Here is a 20023-nt window from a genome sequence, read left to right as displayed (position 1 = left end):
AATTAAAGGCTCATGATGTCAGAGTACAAGTTTTTATCTTCCCTTTTCCTTATAGAGCTAAATCTTATCCTTAATTGGCTTTTAGTTGTTTTCTCAGTTGGGATTTCAATTTCATGAAATAGAGAGACATAACGGAATATTTGTATCAACTTTTGGCTCTTGGAATTCTAGACTTGCACTTTTTTTTGTGGTTCTTGTTTCATCTGTTGTTAACTGACTGGCACTTTGACGCTATTGGTCTCCTTCAGCTCTCCTGTTAGCCTGCCTTTGCACTGCTGTGTAGATGGCCATTTCATTTCCAACATCTTTGCGCAAAGCATTACTTTCATTTTCCTGCTCTTGGGATGTATGAACTAATGGTATGTCTGAAGTGATACCAGTCACATCTAACGCCTGCTGTCTTAAAAGGTATTTTATTTTGAGAAGACGAAGACACTGAGAACTAATGTTTAACAGATTGTTACAGAAGTGAGGTATCTATTAATGTGGAAGATGGAGCTGCAGGTTCTGAGATGAGCTAAAAGAATCTTAAAGCATTTATTAATTACTGAAGTTTCTGCCATCATGCTTCTGTCAAGGGTATATCCAAGCATGCCCCCCCACTAGCCAAAACTTTGGGAATGTACCTGTAAGAAGTAGATGCATTCACATTTATTAAATGTTCCTTTTAACTCTTTTTTCAGTAGAATAAACTTAATATTTTTTCCGTTTGCCAGACATTTAGCACATAATTTATTTGAGGTCCCAGTATCTCTTTCTCATTTGAAATCTGCATTGCTCAGAGAAATGTGAGATTGCATTTGCTTCTCTTGCAGGTTGTTCGTTGTATTCTTTCTTCTGAAATCTGTCACTAGTTTGCTGAAGTGCAGTGGTAGATTTCTGTATTATTTTTGTGGATAATATATTTGCCTGCCCTTATATGTTTGAAATTATTTTGCCTGACTGCATTGCTAAGTTTCAAAGCAGCCAGCTGAGGAGGATGGGAACAGTGGTATGTATGTGAAATTATTCCCAATTCCTTATTAAACCTTCATGGTTGTATTGTTAACTGACAGATATCTTTGGATGGCTGCTGTCTATCCAGTTTTTCCCAAGAACATCATGGAAATTTTGCTTGAGCAGAATTTGAGGATCATATGTATTTGCCTGAAAGCTCCATTTATCTGGCAGTCCCATCAAAGTTACTTTGTGTACATCTCACTGGATTGTTCTAGTTGGGAAACATCAGCACTTGGGTGTGTATCTCAGCTGGTTTTGGGAAGCATCACCTGGATTTATCGTGTGTGTACATCAGCAGAGACTGTGTGGCTGCAAATTGCAGGTGATGGGCTTTCAGTAGTTACCAGAAGCAGCAGGCTGATGGCACGTGCACTACATCGCGCATGTCTTTATGAGGGTGAAAGAATGAAGTTGAGGTTCACTGCATATACATAGGCTTTTTTTGCTTTAACCCATGTCTTTGAATACTGTGTTCCTATAGGCAAATAATACACTGTTTTGAAGCATATTAGGTTACAGAACTCTTGAGTAATTCCTAAGATTTCTGGAAGAGGTTCAAAAAAATTAAAGAAGCCTCACTGAAATCCCGATGTTGCAGTAGAGTGGCAGTGTAAGGCTCCTCTTCACTGGTGTGGAGGACGAGGGTCTAATGTTGGAAAAAGTGTACTTGTAAGAACCATGGCTGAAAAGCATAGCAAATGTCAATCCATGTCAAATATCTTTGTGCACCGAATTTTTGGTTCAAACTCTATGAGTACTCTGAGGTATAAAGTCATTGTGTGTCGTCATTCTTGGTCATTGCTTGATTGTCTGCACCAAATGAAATTAAGTTCTTAATCTTTTAATTGTTCAGATTTCTTGTTCAATGTTGAGAATTCTTCGAAGGGTGTTCGCAGTTTTTCCTTTCTGGAGTATATGACATCTTTGATTATGACTTTGCCTTTGCTGACTTTATCACAGGCGTGTGATACAGAGGGATTTTGCTGATGATCACAATAATTTTCCATTATCCTTCTCTGGCATAGCATCATTTACTAACCTGTATTGTGAACACTTTTCACTACAAGGTTGGGTGAACTGTTACTGAAAAGGTGATTTCTGAATAAGTGCAAGTAAACTTAGTTTAACCTAATAACCAGTTTCCATAAGGGAACTGCATTAAGTTTTTGTCTCATTTTAATTGCTAATGAAGGGTGTACTATTAAAAATAAGTCTTAACACTTTCATTAGAAAATGAAGCTATGATTCCAGAAATGTACTGAAATATGTTTTTATTGTAGGTGGCCTCATGGGACCTGTGAGAATGATTTCATCTGGGCATGAACTGACAACAGACTATGATGAAAAAACGCTTCATGAATTGGGTTTTAAGGATATGCAGGTATTACCAGCATATAGATATTCACTGCAAAAGATTGGTTGATGTGTTGCTTTCATATTGTGCATCTGATATGTGTAGTGGTGGTGGAAGATATACTTTTCTTTGGGAGCATCTTATAGTTTTGTGAAACTAGTTGTTTCGTGCTATCCAATATGTGCTTCCCGTAATCTCATGCTAATGCTGTCGGTCCTTGCTGCTGTCAGTCTTTAAGATAATTATTTTAAAAGCCTAATTCTAGTTATGTTAGCAAATATGAAAACTCCAGGAATAAAAGTGAAATTTCAGGTGTTTTTCTTTTCATTTGTCAAGGAAAACAAGGGACCAGTGTAAACATAATCAAATATCCACATTTTGTCTGAATTGTTGAACACAAGATAATTCCATAGTAGCAGTGACTAGCTCTCTCCTTTCACAGGTTAAATCTGAAGCATTTTTTAATGCTCATCTCTTATTTTTTACCTCAATTCAGAGTTCTTGTTACAGTGGTCTACTCGTGATGACATCGTGACTGTTTTAGGGAGGTGGGACTGTAACAAAACTTGCCAGTAGATCATCACATACATTCTTTCTATCTAAAGGAAAAGTAAACTCTTACTGTACACCTTCAGGGATCTGCTTAACATCTTTTTAGAAAGATTATTACTGGCTGATATGCTTACATGTGCCGTTGGTGGCTGTTAGCAATTGTAGCAGTTTGTCTTGACTTTTGTGGTTCCAAATCGGATGATCTGTTGGACTACATCTTCGATCTTTCGTTAGTTCTTTTTGCTAAATGAATTGCGTTAATTCAAAAGCAAAACCAGTTCTTAAAATAATTTGTTTTAATTAACATAGATCATTTTACAGAATTGAACTATGGTGCAATCAGATGAAAGCTTATGTCTGTGGAACTTGGCGGAGCAGTAGCATTCAGTTTGAATGGCTGGGTGTGATTAATATATGGATGTGATAACTAGTCAGCAGGAACAGTTCATCTGAGAATGGCTTTCCACAACGTGGTTATGCCAGTATAACAAATGTCTGCTTTTCTAACCACACAGCTATTTGTGTTGCTACGCCCTCACTAGCATTCTTCTGGTCCTCTGAGTCAACTTATCTCATTTCTCCTTTGGATTAGTTTTTGTGCGTTTTCATTTGTGTCCTGAGAAATCAGACCAGTACTAGAGTCTTTGCAGCCTCAATGACAAAAATAAGGGATGAGGGACAAGGAAACAGGACCATCTACTGTAACAACAGCAAATAGTCTATGGAACTACACTACAGATACCTTAAGCGAAAGCAAAACCAAGCTTTAATGAGATAGCAGTTGCTCAAAATGCTGCTCACTAAAGATTTCACAACAAAGATATTGGTGTGTCTTTAAGTTCTTAATTCTGATCCTGTTGAAAACATTCCATGGTTTTAGCATATTGATTTTTAAAATAGTTTCCTCCTCATTGTTTCTCTCTGTTTATAGATGGTGTTTGTATCCCTGGGCGCACCAAGGAGAGAACGTAAAGGTGAAGGTGTTCAGCTTCCAGCATCCTGCCTACCACCTCCTCAGAAGGACAACATTCCAATGCTTTTACTCCTGCAAGAACCTCATCTTACCACTCTTTTTGATTTGTTAGAGATGCTTGCCTCTTTTAAGCCTCCTTCTGGAGAAGTGGCTATGGAAGATAGTGAGGTAATTTAGAGTAATTTTATTAGAATAATTACATGTAAGTCATATTTAATTGGATCTGGTTTTCCTATCTGGCCTACTTCTGTACAATTGCTAGATATGTTTATTGTCTGTATGTCACGCATGGTGTAATCATTATAATGATTTTTCTAATTTTCTTAGAAACATTGTTCTGATATATTTTAAATGTTCTAAATATTGTACAAGCTGTAAAAAAGTAATTCTTAAGAAAAAATATTGATTATTTAAATAGACGTGGTGAATAATAATGGGAATTGGCTTGAAGGAGGGTTTGTAAAGGCTTTGTTGCAAAAACTCAAGTTTTATGCCTTAACTGCCATCGTTAGCTTGTGGGATATTAAATAACCACTAGTATATTTGAACCAGTAGTTTATTTTTAAGTTTTATTTACACTCAAGTATTTCAAAGTATGTGATACGCTGTGAAGATAATAGAACTTAGTTTCTTGCAGGTTCAGTGAGACTTCAACTATCATATTCTATTTATGGATTTACATTAGATAGGAAACCGATAGCTTCTTAATTAAGAATATATACATTTTTCTGGACTTTGCAATCTTAGCAAGGTTATTTTCACAAAGAAGTTTGCAGTAAGAATGGTTGTTCTATGGTTTGTCAGAGCACAAGATGTGAAGAACTCCATCTCCACGCCGAAAACTTATCCAGACGTGTCTGGGAACTGTTAATGCTTCTGCCAACATGCCCTAATATGTTGCAGGCATTCCAGAATATTTCCGATGAGCAGGTAAACATATAATGCTCGTTTCACGTGTTTTTCTTCATTGACACGGATGTTTTAGTGTCTGGTGTATTAGCTGAATTTTCCCCAAACAGGAATGTTAAATAGTAAGTATGTTAAGTATGCTGAGACACGAGTAAACCTAATAAATAAACCTAATAATTCTCATGAAATGAAACTAAACAGAGGTGCCAGTTTAGTTGCCAAATTTTGTTTTTACAATTTCTTTAAAAAAATGTAATAAATGAAAAGAATAATCCATACTAATTGCCAAAATATTTTGGTTTGAATTGAAACAGCAGTTTCTTCATCTGCAGCCTTGCTTTATTATGAATGTTGTAATAGTAAACCTTTTGGTACTCTCTTCTGTAATTTCAAAACGTGTATATGTTGTTTACTTGCCCTATAGATGAAAATTTTGCCTCTTCTAATGTTTTTGAAATTACATATTAACAGTTTTGAGATAGTATGGTTCTTCATGGACACATGCATCAAAATTTTGGTGGAATATAACATTTGGCTTCCTCTACTTCAAAATTAGGTGTACCTTAACTTATAATAAGGTTGGAGTTTTACTCAAATTTAATTGCTGAAATCACTTATTCAAATTGTTAATTGTGTATAGAAATGTGCTTGAAATTTTCTAATTTCAAGTTATAGATGAAATTAAAACCCAAATAATTTGTCCACGTCACTTCAAAAATCCCCTCCTTGCATTTTTTAGGTAGGTCAGCATTACATATAATTGTGTTAATTGTTTTCTGTCTTTTTTTATCTTTTAAGGGTAATGATGGCTTTAGCTGGAAGGATCTTCTGCGAATAAAAAGTGCCCATAAACTTTTGTATGCCCTGGAAATTATTGAGGCTTTGGGAAAGCCCAACAGGAGAATAAGACGTGAATCTACGGTAATAGTTTTGTGCACAGAACATATGCTTTGGTCTCTGAACCAAAGTATATATTGATGAGTTATTTTATGGTATTTTAATTCTTTAACTGTTTTTACAACAAATTGTTTTTGTCTGTCTTTAGGGAAGTTATAGTGATCTTTACCCAGACTCAGACGATTCTAGTGAAGATCAAATAGAAAATAGTAAAAACACATGGAGCTGCAAGGTTTGATGTTCCTACAGTATTCTGTGATACCTAATGTAGTTTTTCAAAAAGATATAAGATGAAAACCCATTTAAAACATTATTTATCTCAGAGTTTTTGATCTCAAATTTAGGTACAATATTTTAAAGTTCTTTGTTTTGTCAGGCCTGTAAATTTGTCATAGTTGTGTACAACTATTTTGTTTTTCATAAAATATCCAGCTGAATAGTTTATCAGATATTTTGTTATTTATTTAACTGAACTTAGCGATGCGTCTGTATGTGCTTTTTCTCACTTTGGTTCCGTAATATCGTTACAGTTTGTTGCTGCTGGAGGCCTCCAACAGCTACTAGAAATTTTCAATTCTGGAATCTTAGAGCCTAAAGAACAGGAATCATGGACTGTGGTAGGTGTTTGTTTACCCTTGTTCTCCAGAATAACATAGCAGTCATTTGTAAAGACATCATTATTTTCAGCCTTTGTTATAGTTACTTTTCGGTAGTAAGTGAAATAAATGAATTCTATAATTGAAACTACCGGAGCCTATGCAGTAGCATCTTTTTCTTGAATATTTTGTATTCCTGGAATAATTTATTTTCTTTAAAAAATTATAATCTTCATACTTATGCTTTTTTATATTTTAAAACCACCCTTTGTATTTTTCTGTGTATTTTTAGTTCAGTTGTTTTCTAGTCTTAAAAAATCCTAGTTTGCAGAACATAAAATTGTAGATCAAGGGAACATCTTAGAGGGAGGGGAAAAAAAAACAGTCTAGGTTCTATCATTAGGAATGATTGTAACTGCATTGATAATACTATTGCATGTCACGCTTTTTTTAAAAAAACTCACAAATAGCCAAACAAGAAGGGGGTACTTTATTTTTGTGGTTTTCTGCTTGTTTTAGGGAAAGTTTTTATTTGGAAACTTTTATTATAGTCTGTTTTGAAAGCACTAATCTGTTAATTATCTTCCTGTCTGAAGAGGCCGAGAAATATAATTTCCCTTTCTTGGCATTTAGACAAAAGCAGTAGCATTGTGGCTATGGTGTTTAATAAAGCCATGTTTTCAATAATGAACATTATTACTAGTCGTTCTTATAGAATGTCTTTTTTCATCATTATTCTAATATTAGTTTGAGCTAAATTCATATCATAATGAAAACTTCTTTTATTAGAGTTAATTTTTTCTCTTCTATTTTCAATTCTATGGCATTTGATTAAAAAAAACAACCCTGAAATATCCCAAGCTCTTAGTAATATGTACATAAAAAGAAGTAAATGAACAAGCATACACATGTTTGTATAAAACTGATGACAGTTACTGCAATGTTAAAAAGAAGGCAGTTACACTTTTTATTAGAAGTTTGATAGTGTTTAACTGATTTTGTTGTATTTGTTGTAAATTTATTTCAGTACTAGAAAAAAGTTGTCCTTTTCTCTACTCAATATATAAACAAAAGTTTTGTATGATTGCTTTTATTGGTCTATCCAGAAAGTATGCACAACACTGCGAAAATATTAACAGGTTCTGCAACTAAGTGCCTTAGTACAGGGTCCTGACTTATGCATATCTAGGTGCTAGGTAGCTGACCTGCTTCATGTGTTGCTGTGACGTGGTGCTCTGTTTTGTGTTAATTTTACTCTCATAATGTACCTTCTGCTGTGGGGAGCTGAGCAGTTGCTGTGTTTGGCCATAGTCAGACAGCTGAGAGGCATGAAAATCGATTTCAGGAGTTACTAAATGTATCAGTGGTCTTCATCTAATGAGATGTTACAATACAAAATGGTATTTTTAAACTAGCACATATTGTCTCTGCGTGATTAAATATATTCAACTTAAAAGCACTTCTGTATACTATGCTTTATGCCCTGTGCTATAGCAGAATACAACGCAGGAAAGGTTTTTAACTGTTGACCTTAACTATTTCCTCTGTGTTATTTCATGCACTGAATAATAGAACATCTTGAATGCACCTGTCAATAGGAATAGATCATGAAAATAGTTTAATTATAAGATACTTCTTTATTCTGGTGAGGCTTTGCCAGTTCGGTCTAGCTATTCATCCTTTATACCTTAGTTAAGCTTTTCATTTCATATTCCATAGTAGGCATAGAATTATTTGTAAAATAAAAAATCCCTGAAAAAAAAAGATTTCTTTTTCTTCTTATTCACAGTGGCAGCTAGACTGTCTTGCTTGCTTGCTGAAGCTGATATGCCAGTTTGCAGTTGATCCTTCAGATCTGGATTTAGCTTACCATGATGTCTTTGCCTGGTCTGGTGTAGCAGAGAGTCACAGAAAAAGAACATGGCCAGGCAAATCAAGGAAGACCGCAAGTGACCATGTGAAGGGGCTTCATATACCTCGTTTAACAGAGGTAAGAGATAAACAGTGTGTCCATTTTGTGAACTTTAGAAAATGACTTCTTTGTTGTGTGAAGCCTTTATTTTGGTAATAAAATAATGTAGTGGAAAAGTTACTAACGTTAGTCTATATCACTACATGTTACTGTCCTCTAAAAAGTATATTAATTGCTTTAAAACTGGCAGTTTTAAAAGCTGAATTGGGAATTCAGGATTCCAGTGCTTTACCCCTGTTTCTTAGATTTTGTTTCCCAAATGAATTACTCTTTTTTCTTTTTTTTCCCCCTTTTTTTTGGTAATGGTAACCTGTTATATAGGCTGTCTCCATCCTCACTAAATCCATTTTAGGTTCCTTTAGTTAACACTAAAATAACTTACACTACTAAAAGGATATCCGAGTGATTGAATGGTAAACTTACCTAAAGCCGGAAACCTTCCTACCAGATTCCTGCATGCTCATTTCCTAATGTAGACCAAGCAAATATAGTATTTTCACATCAGAGATACGTTCACTGTAAATCAATTGCTTTTAGGCGCAGGACCAGCTGTGATTGCCAGAAAGTGCAGATCTGAACTGTGAGCTGGAGCCAAACTTCTTATTTGTCATTGTTGTACATGGAAAGACCTTAACTGTTCTATAAGTATTAGGTATTTTTGACAAAACAGATCCCTAAATTGCCAAAGCTACTATGATACAGGGAAATTATCAAATGTATTAAATTCTTCAACATTGGTTGTGTGTTAATACTGCTACCAGTTTCTATACCAGGTTTTAAATTTTTGTCATTGATACGTAGTTTTGATTGCAGTAGATTTGCTATCTAAATATTTTAAGACTTTCTTCAGTCTTTGATTGGAAAATTTTGTGTAGCCTTCAGAGGTTCTCTAAAGATGAGCAATTTAAGTGAATGTATAGTCAATAAAATGTGTTGATCACAGAGATGAGTGATATTTAAATATCCAACCTCATCCTCAACCCTGTCTCTTCAAGCCTAAGACTTTTAAAAGGAAGTGAATAGCCTGTGCTTTTAAAAAAATACTGTTTTTATTAAAAAGATTTAATAAATGGTTGATTTTTCTATTGTTAAATTATCTTAGAGAAATAGAATGAAATTTTAGCATCGAGCCTTAATGAAACAAGATTTTAGATCTGCTTTGATAAGAACCAATGTAAGTTTTAACTATGGAGATGCTATGATTTGTCTTTTGCTCTTCCTTCCTCTACACAGGTGGGTTTGTTTTAGATTCACACAGTGTGTATAATTTAAAACCAGATCAAAAAGCTTGTTGTTATATTAACTGTTTTTTTTTCTTTTGACTTCAATTTTTAAAGGTGTTTCTTGTACTTGTCCAGGGAACCAGTTTGATTCAGCGACTTATGTCAGTTGCTTATACATATGACAACTTGGCACCTAGGTACAAATATCTTTTTATTTTTGTAATAAAGCTAATCAAGTGTGCACATTTTCATCACTGCTTTAAATAAAGTAACTAGCTCTTTCAGTTGTAGTTCCCCCACTAACACCCATATCAGAAATTTAAGCCTATAGCCATTAGACTTGCTTTTCTTAGTCACCTCTTCTGGTAGTTATCCTGCCCTTGTAGGAGGAGCGAGAGCGAGAAGAGAGGCGAGAACTCTCAGTGATCAGGGTGTAAGACATGGAGCAACAAAATATATATGGTATGCTCTCATAAATTCTCATGCCAGAACTTTTTCTTTGGTCTGTCTGGAGCAATAAGCGTTCTCAATTTCAAGGCATGTAGAGGAGAAATAAAAATAAAATCACTTTTAAGTTGCTTAGTCATCTGCTGGTTTTGACTTATTTTTCCCACCCTAACAACATGAGCTTATTACCTCTGAAATTACCCTTATTTCTTTAGTAAGTGTGCATGTTGTGAAGGCAAAATTTTACCTTCAGGAACAGGCTACTAGAGATTTTTACCCTTTTTGCCTTTTGCCCTGAGAAAAAGCAATTCTGTGTAAGACTGCATCGTGACAGAGTCAGACTAATTGTGGGGAGGTCAGGTTTTTTGCTACATTTGGTGTTGTAGAATTGCTTGATTCCAAGTAACGGATAGTGTGTTTTACCATATTTTTAAAAGATGTTTAAGGACTTTCAGAGCATTTCCAGTCAAGTCTGCAAATGTGCCGAACTTTAACCTCTAGTTGAGCTGCAGGAATAATTTTAAACAAACACAGTGTTTTTCGCTTCATAACCTTTTATTGCAATTTATAAAAATGTAAGTAAATAAATGGAGACATTTAAATTAAATTTGTCTAAAGTTTGGAAATGTTAGTTCAAAGTGTGGTTCTCTATGAATAATACTAGTTTTCTTCTGTATAGGTCAGTTCTTAGTTCCGTTTTACATCATCTCTTTTTTGGATGAAATAAAGGGGTTGTGGGTATTTTATTTTGACTTCCTACTGTGTAGTTGGTAAAGCTTTAATGGGGTGACTTGCAGATTTTCATAGTTTTATTATTGTTGCTAATTTTGAATACTGCAAAAAAAGAATCCTTTTAAGATTAACATTTTAATTTTCTTACTGGATACTTAAGAGTGACTGTGTTCTTACTTGTGGGTGCTTGTATTTCTAAGTGATAATCTGTTACCTTCTGTGATAAAGTTCAAATGCCTTTTATCTTCTTCCTGTTCAAGGGTGCTGAAAGCTCAGTCTGATCACAGATCAAGACATGAAGGTTAGTGCTGCAAAATAGCTACATGTTACAAACTGATAGTAATAAAAACACACCGAAGATAAATTATGCGTTTGTTTTATTCTACTGTTATATTCTACCATGCTATAAAACTCTGTTCCTTGATACTGTTAGGGCTGTTGTAAGCTAGGTGGGAATACACAAAGGTGCTTTCCTTCTCTGGAAATCGTTTTATATTAATTGAAATTTTGTACTGTAGCTATGCCTTCATCTCCAGAAGAGTTGGTTTTGGTAGGAAAAGCAGCCATATTCTCATTGTCTAAAGAGTGGCATATATAACCCCATAATAGAGTCAGCAATAGTTGCCTTTATTATTCTGCTTTATAGAAACCATTCCGGGCCCAGAATTCCTTGGAGCTACCCCCTCCCTCCTGTGGAGGTTTCTTACAAAAGGTCTAAATGACCTGTGTCAGATTAAGTCTGTATCAAATAACTGTCAAAAGTACAGCACAGGTGTGCATAAATATAGGTATGTCCTCCTAGACTTATATGTTGCCTTCAGTTTTTCTACGTTGTTCTCCCCTGCGGATGTTAATGTCTGTGAACTCGAGTTCTCAGTAAATGCTGTGTTTCACCCACTGAAGTCTTACTTCTAGCTTTTAAGAAAAAAACATATATAGTAGTTAGTCTGGGAAAACGTTCATGTTAAGACGTGATGCAACCCATTAGTGAAATACCAGCTCACTGCTTAAGAAGTATAAAGATGCAGGAAAGGATTGTGCCCCACATTGGTAATACTTAGAGTAATCTAATTTAATTATCGTCAGTATTTAGTAAGCATATTGGTAAAATTCTGAGTTTAGGTAGTGTCTTATGTGCCAGTAAGGGTGGAGTCTTGTGTGTTAGTATGGCTGAAATAAATGTCATATGTGCTAGAACTATGCAACTCTTCAAACTAAAAAGCCTTTTCTGTTAATTACAGTGTGATTTACTGTTACCTTATTTCCTTTCAGTCACTCACTATTCAATGTGGCTGTTGGTGAGCTGGGCTCACTGCTGTTCCTTGGTGAAATCCAGTCTGGCAGACAGTGATCATTTGCAAGACTGGCTAAAGAAGCTTACCCTTCTTATTCCAGAGGTATGTTGAAGGAGAAGTTAGTGCATTAATAATTAGTGCATAGTGTGGAATAAGATTAATTTCCATTTCAAGCTTCCATTAAATTCAAATCATATCGTTTCCTGCCAAAAGTAGGCAGGATCTGACTCAGTTACTTGCAATCCAGTTTAAGAAATAATCAGTGGTAGTTAAAATACCATGTAAGATGGCACATTTGTGGTTGATTGCAAACCAGTTTATAAACTCTCATCTTTGTTCTTGGCTTCTATTTGAAGGTAAGTTTTTCATTGTAATTTGTTGAAATTTCTGGGGGATGCCCTCTTACGTAGATTAAATATACTTCCTCCAATATATTATTTTTTTAGCTATACTTTTTGTCACAAAATGGGGTGAATGAGAGTTGATATAAAAATGTCTGTCATTACTACCTTTTTGCTTAGCTTTAAATAATATTTTCTGATTTAAGAAAAATCTGAAAATTGCATAAATATATGCATTGTAGAAATTTTTTTTTATTTACTAGTGATTGCTTAAAGGTCCAATATGGACACGATGTGGTAGTTGTTATCAACTAATAAAGTTGTGCTTTATTACCCAGCCACTGAAAAAGCTTACATGCTGACTCCATTTAAAAACCCTGGGGGGGAAAAAAAAAAAAAGAGTGCAGACCGCCAAAGCTGGATTAGAGATTATCTGTGGATATTTTTCTTGAGAAAAGAATAAAAGAAAGAATAAAATAAGTCTTCTAGTGATGTTAAGCAAATTAACCATATAGTTAGTAAGGAGTAAGTGCTCGTTACAGCATCACATAGATTTCCCTAATTTGCCAAGTTTTGGTAACTGGCTGTAATCTTTACTGTAGCAAATATGTAACTGAAGAGACAAGGGGCACAGACAAATCAGCTTTTTGTATTAGAACAGTGTCTCTTGCATTTTTATGTAATTTAAATGTATCTTATTTGTAATATGTGTTTTTAGAAAGACATATTCTACCCTGATAACAGGATAGGTATTATAGAAGAACTTAATTATGTACGTACAAAAGAAAAGTCAACAAAAGAAAAAAATCTTCTAAATAATGTGTGTAACCATTTAATTCTTTTATTTTTCATAAAGACTGCCGTTCGCCATGAGTCTTGCAATGGTTTATACAAGTTATCTCTCTCTGGACTGGATGGGGGAGACTCAATTAATCGATCCTTTCTGCTGCTGGCTGCGTCAACATTACTAAAATTTCTCCCTGATGCTCAAGCTCTGAAACCGATCCGGGTAGGAATTTAAGAAAATGCAAGACTTTATCAAAGATGTATTTAAACTTACTTTTGTTAATATAAAAGAAAAAATGATAGCACATACTATCACTGTGTGTCACATAGTGTTTCTGATACGCTGAGATATTAAGACTTTCGGTTCAGATGCTTCCAGAAGCTTCACAAAAATAGTTAAAGCTGTGACACTACAGTAATTTAAAGCTTGCCTGTACTTGGAGAAATGCAGAATAGCATTTAGGAAGTGCACTTGTTCTGGAATTTTTGTGTCCACATAACACACTGTTAGGGAATAACAGTTGTGTTTTCACTATATGCCTCAATTTCCCTTTTAAATGTAGGTAAGGCCATAAATAAATCAGTATGTTTTATGTGTACATAAGTACCCTCTGTTGTTGTGGCTGAATGTTACTGTTCCCCAGTCAGTTGCTGCTGTTTTTCTGTTGGAGTGTTACAGTCCTTACAGCTCTACTAAAATGAAAAGATTGTGGATGCTGTCAAAGCTACTTCAGGAGGCATTCTCACTGTTAATGTATGCAGGTTAATAGAGATGGTTTGAACTAACCTGGATGATTTTGCCTAAAGTCAGTTAGGAATTGTAGACCTAGCAATGCATATTGGGGAGGCTGAGGCTTTGCCAACTTCAGCTGATGTAGCTAGATCTGAAGGAGAGCACTTGCATGGACTTGTACGGCAGTGATGTGTGAACCTGCATTTTGGGTCTGTCAGGCAGTTATTCTTGTGACCCTGTGTGGCATTTGATTTCAGAGAGCGGTTAATTCAGTTTAAGTCTGCTTTTGTTTTAAACTCCATTGATATTAAGAAAAAGTTAAATTAGAACAATCTACAGTAGATTTTGCGTTATTTGACTCATTTTCAGAAGAGTTTAAAATTGGAGTTGTACTAACTAGTGTTGAATTCAGCCAAAGTTTCTCATTATTTGTCTAGTCTAATACTGAACATTTTTGCAATTTTCAGTGGGTAGGATGCAGTCAATACTATTCTAAACTTTTTTTAAGAGTCTGGTAGCTCATCCTGAGAATCTTTCAAGAAAATTTGTAAATGTTTCGGAAGAAAAACAGAACACACACAGACACCATTGCAAAATACATAATTTTTGCACTTGGCTTATCTTAAATAGGAGCTTGAGGAAAGTAATATTCTTGTAACAGTTACTGTACTTAATACATTTTTTAATACACAGTTTTTTTGTCTGATGTACTTCAGAACAAAAGCTATTTCTTTTCACAGATAGAGGATTATGAAGAAGAAACAGTACTGCGACCAGGTTGTAAGGAATATTTTTGGCTGCTGTGCAAACTGATTGATAACATACATGTCAAAGATGCAAGTCAGGTAGGTTTTGCTTTGCATTCATAGGAATGTTTGCTTTTTTTACTTTGGGTATTCAGACCACTTCAGTATGAGACTATTTTACTTAAGGTACAGTGGACTGCTGTGAACAGCTCTTGGATCTTTCTCATCTCCCGGCTTTCCCTGCTGTCTGATGTGTATTTAGTAGCCCTTGGCCAAAGGAAGCTTCAGAATCTGAACCTGTAGAGTCAAGGATGGGGAATGGGTATAATACACAGAGGGTGAACTTAGGTGAAGGTAACAGACATTGGGAATACTGTAATTATCTGAGAGATTCACTGTTGATAATTTCAATGTGGTCTAAGGAGGAGGTAATCAAGTATTTGACTAAAGCTGAAAGAGGAAGAAATTTCAGTTAACAGCCACTAATCACAGGTTAGAAAACTTATTCACGATTTTTTAACCCTTTAGAGATGTTTCAAGTTACCTTTTGGGCAAACTCTGAAACTGCTTGTGCTGGCTGGTGGCCCTACATAAATCTCTCTAGTTCATTCTTAGTGTTGTGGCAGGAATGTGGGAAGGGAAGGAAGATGGAGCCTTAATCCTAGTTTCTCCAGAATGGAAAAGTCGTGTCCTCTCCTGACTCTGGATGTACCCAGTAGAGGCAAAGATTTTGCTTCCTCCCCACCCAGTTTCCTTCCATTTCTGTTTTATTAATTGAATCTCTTAGCTAGGCTAGAGTTGTGCCTACTTCTTCTGCATGTTGCTCAAGCAAGAAATGCTAATGGGACTTTTCAGCCTTCTGATGACAAACTGTGTTCTTGTGAGGAATAACAACTAAACACCTCTCTTTAAAATAGTACTATTCCTTTGTTTTTCCCCCCTGGTATGGTAGAGATAGTATATTTGTGGGATCTGGAATTCAAAGAATAAATGTTACTTCATTTGAACTGTACAGCACAGGTTTTAAAAAACTATGCAACTCTTCAAACATTTAATCACATTTATTAAAATATATTAAAATGTTGTTTTGAGCATGTTTGAAAGATGAGATTTGATTGTCCCTGTTTTTCTGTATGCAATAACAAAATTTCATGCGAAAGCACAACCATAGTTTCAGACTAGGCTTGTAAGTTGTAATTCATGAAGAACATAATTATTTTCCATTTATGTTCCATTTTCTTTATTTTTAATCAGACGACACTGCTTGATTTAGATGCACTAGCAAGACATCTTGCTGACTGCATTCGGAGGTAAGGTTTGCTCATAGTAATTTCACTTGAAGTTGCATTGTATTTATTGTTAGTGGGACAGAGTTTTAACATTTCTTTTGTATATATGTGTGTATATATAGCAGAGAAATCCTTGACCATCAAGATGGTAATATAGAAGATGATGGACTTACAGGACTACTTCGTCTGGCAACAAGTGTTATAAAGCACAAACCACCCTTTAAATTTTCTCGTGAAGGCCAGGTAAGAAAAGGTCGTGGAAAGACTGTGACGGCATCAAAATAGCATAATCTTTTGTTACTATACTTTTTCATTTCACCTTTTTTCCACCATTTTGATTGCAGTGCTCACTATATGAGATTATATGGTATTTCTAGCTTTAGGATGATGGTTAAAAACACACATATCATTCCTTTATTAAAAAGTAGCACATACAGTCCCTTCCCTTTCTAACTATATTTAATTTCAGGATAGAGTTTTTATATCCTAGAAATTTTATTTATTTTCATTTGTTATCTTTAAATGTTTTCAGTATTGATCAACATTAGCTGGTTTAAGTCATTAACAAGAGCTGCTTTTTGACCATATCCTGGGACAGCTGTGAACTAAAAGTGGCTTTTAAGATTAGTAACATTCCACCCATGCTTGTAAGATGGGAGAGTAGCTAGGCAGGGGAAGCTGCTAAAAAATTTCTACTTTGTGTTTCAGAGCCACATTGTCTAAAAAAAATAAAAATTTGTGGTGTAAAAGATGACTTAAACTGATGGGGTTTTCTATAGACTGTATGGAGCATATGACTGGACATTTAGTGATGTTTCACCAGGAAAATAGTCTCCTGTATTCAATTATGTTGTATATATTCTGTCTGTTTACTCCTTCTGTTATCATAAAATGGCCCTGAAGGTAATTTTACTGTCCAAAAGTTTTAATAGTGTCCACATTGTGCACTAGCATAAAGTTACATTGCTGACAGCATTTTAAAAAACTACTACTCTGTAATTCTCCTGGAATAAGTGTATTTTAAGTATGGAGAGCTTGCAGGTTAAATTAGAGCAAGAATGGGATTCACAGAGTGCAGTGTGGAGGATCATGCAGTAATTAGAAGAGGTATGCAGAGATATATGAAAAATATAAGAAGAAAACATGAAGGGAAGCTTAAGTAGAGAGGAGTGATACTATAGAGAATCCTAAAGTACATTGCACGTGTGTAGTATATCACAGGGTAGGCCAGAAATTTGATTTGAAAAATGGATGAATGTGATCAGAGCAGTATCCACAACAGACTTCTCAAAAAGAATTTGGCTTTGCTGAGAGACAGGGATTTAGTTACATTTTCTGAGACTAAGTCATGATCTAGTATTAATTTTTTTGATTCTATGTCCAATTAAGAACACTTACTAACTGCACGTTTTAAAGTGCATTAGTGAAGAGGTTTATATTGTATTCAGTGTAATAGAACAGAATTGTGAAACCACATGCTCCCTCTGAGCAAAGGCTGGAGAAAAAAGTATCTGGGCAAATACTGAAGATAGTCTAGACTTGCCCAGAGGATTATGGTGCTCTGCTGTGCCTTTTCTTCTCTACAGATGCCTTCTCTTATTAAGTAAACAAAATTATTGTTTGGCAAATATTGTCAAACTTTAAAGGTCACATTTTGTGACAATGGATGCTCGACCTACCTTCTTAGGTGTCTTTTATAGATAATGATTGCCTACCTTATTCTACACTAAGTGGAAGAAAAATACATTTTCAACATATACTGGCTAGCACATCTTCACTAGAAAGGTATATCTTAAGGCCACTTTGATGGTAAAGATACATATTTTTATCAAGTTTGGGATTTTGCATTTAGCCTCTGAGCAAAATCACCTATAGCATTCTTTGTCTTCCCTGCTCCAACATGTCAGAATTCAATCAGCACAAATACAAGATTGAGAATGTTATTCACACAAAGATAGATCCAGATCTCAGAAGTTACTGCTTTTCTAGCGTGGGGCACTTTAAGGTGGCTAGTGTGTTAAAACACCTGTTTGAAAAAGGCCGCAGCACAGCACTAGGCTGCAGCTGAAAGCACAGTCTAAAACTCCACTTAGTAGATGCAGCTGGTCTGTTGATGAGCTGTAATATCTACACCTGACAGCTATGGTTAGGAACAAAATGGAATCAGACTGCTGCCCCACAATCACTCCTGATACAGACTAACTACCAAGAAACCGGATGCCTATTTATTTTTAATTTTATGCATTTTCTTTCTCCAAAGTGTAGAGGAATCTGGAATAACCTTGTTTATATTGGCCAGAAGACCTCTCCATATTATTCAGCTGTAAACATAAGACCCTGGTTATAAGATTTTATATTAAGACTATAGGAGTTTCCCTGCACACTGGAACAAGGCTTTTTATGGTCATTTTGCTGTGTATTCTGCAAAAGGCCATTTTTTGAAATACTTAGAATTTAGGTAGATTTTACAGCAGAGCCTGCCTTGTAATGCTAAAAGGCTTTTTAACTCAATGTACCTGAGTGGTGAAATTCAGGAAGAACATTTTTTTAATTACAGTGTAGAAATTGTAGAATGAAGTATAATAGCTGGATTTGGTAGCCTGTGCTCTACAAAGCGGGGAAGAGTTCTGTCCCTAAAAAAAATTCGGGAAGATATCTTCGGGGGGAAAAAAGCAATCAGAATTGTGCAGGGGTAGAGGATTTATCATCTGATTATGTAGACAACTAAAATGATAAATTACTCATATGATTTAATGATTAAATACAGTTTGTTAAGATTGCAGACATTTTACAGAAGCAGCGAAGTGTGGGCTATGGATCATGTCATCAGCCTTAGACATAAAGTATGCGCATGAATTGCTGGTTGTTCAAGGAAATTTGTTGAAATACTGCTCAATTTCTTCTTTCATGGTCTTATTATACCACTTAAATGACTAATCAGTAATGTTCACTTCATAGCTGAAAGGTGGAGGAAAGCTTTTTTACCATTATGCACTTCTCTGAAGGTGCTGTACTTCTGGAAGAACATGGCCACCTGTTCTTATAGACCTGTACAGATCATGGTTGTTTTTTTCTCTGTTGTTATCCTTTTAATATTTTACTTCTGGTTTCATTTTACTGAATTAAATTGGCTAGATAGAAAGAAGGTACTTACATTTAGGCAGATCCATGTCATTTTTTAGTGTGTTAATCTGGGACGGTAAAGATAAATAACAGTGTGTAATATGTATTTATCATCCAATGGCAACCTGACTTGGTACAGCCATGCTTTGTGCCTTTTATAGTTAGGTTAATATTCCAAACATGAAACGTACAAAAAAACACTTAGAGTACACATGGTACATAATTTAGTGTGTGTTTTAAGATGAATAAAACTCAGATGAGTAGAGTGATTCATGTTACATAGTGTCTTCACTATGAGAAACTAGTCTTAAAGTTGCTAAAAATACATGTGTGGTGTTTGTCAAATTAAATTATCTATCATGAATCAAGCATAATTTATCATTCTTTTTCAGTGGCTGTGTTTCTCTTTAGGCTATAATATGTTTACAGTCCACTTTATGTAGTATAAAGTAAGTGTTGAGATGAGTAATTCAGAATTTGTATACAAGTCAGAAAGTTCTGTAAATGATAGTCTAGAAAGTCTATAGAAGTTTCTAGAACATTGTTGTCTTTTAAGAACATGTTCAAACTGCTAAATGTGCTGATTGAACTGTTTTACAGGAGTTTCTGAGAGACATCTTCAATCTTCTGTTCTTGCTGCCAAGTTTGAAAGATAGACAACAACCAAAATGCAAGTCACATTCTTCAAGGGCTGCTGCTTATGACTTGTTGGTAGAAATGGTAAAGGGGTCCGTGGAAAACTACAGGCTGCTCCATAACTGGGTTATGGCACAACATATGCAGTGTAAGAAACTTTATTCATATACAGCTTTTGAGTATTTTGTGGACAAGTAGACCATTTGCATTTCCTGTTCATTTTGGGTTTCTTTTGAATTTTCGGATTTATGAAGTTCAGGAAAGAAAATAGGTATGTACTTGTCATACGGACTCCCATTCCGAAGTCTGCATTGTGAACAGTACTAAATCATTGAGTTTCCATTTCCTCCTGAAATACATCAGAAGTGTCTGCATTTAATGACTTTACAAAAACAGTTATAAGAATACATAGGTAGAAAC

At 35.1% G+C, this 20023-nt stretch overlaps 1 protein-coding gene across 10 annotated transcripts in view; it reads left to right on the top strand.

The window, feature by feature from the left end:
- Nucleotides 1-20023, top strand: part of USP34 (ubiquitin specific peptidase 34) — a 139929-nt gene that overhangs the window by 73014 nt on the left and 46892 nt on the right. For 9 of the 10 annotated variants that reach the window (XM_075088181.1, XM_075088176.1, XM_075088178.1 and 6 more), the window contains 15 exons: nt 2280-2380; nt 3837-4046; nt 4683-4808; nt 5586-5708; nt 5833-5916; nt 6215-6301; nt 8070-8270; nt 9590-9672; nt 10915-10955; nt 11927-12051; nt 13147-13299; nt 14550-14654; nt 15810-15865; nt 15967-16087; nt 19568-19751. In XM_075088181.1, coding sequence (XP_074944282.1) covers nt 2280-2380; nt 3837-4046; nt 4683-4808; nt 5586-5708; nt 5833-5916; nt 6215-6301; nt 8070-8270; nt 9590-9672; nt 10915-10955; nt 11927-12051; nt 13147-13299; nt 14550-14654; nt 15810-15865; nt 15967-16087; nt 19568-19751 — 1800 coding nt within the window. The remainder of the gene's footprint in view (nt 1-2279; nt 2381-3836; nt 4047-4682; nt 4809-5585; nt 5709-5832; nt 5917-6214; nt 6302-8069; nt 8271-9589; nt 9673-10914; nt 10956-11926; nt 12052-13146; nt 13300-14549; nt 14655-15809; nt 15866-15966; nt 16088-19567; nt 19752-20023) is intronic. The other variant, XM_075088177.1, reaches the window with a different exon arrangement.

The sequence above is a fragment of the Phalacrocorax aristotelis genome, chromosome 3 (genome assembly GCF_949628215.1).
Source record: "Phalacrocorax aristotelis chromosome 3, bGulAri2.1, whole genome shotgun sequence".
In the NCBI taxonomy this organism is placed as follows: Eukaryota; Metazoa; Chordata; class Aves; order Suliformes; family Phalacrocoracidae; genus Phalacrocorax; species Phalacrocorax aristotelis.
Note: the sequence above shows the minus strand (reverse complement) of the source record. Positions and strands in the feature narration are given on the sequence as shown.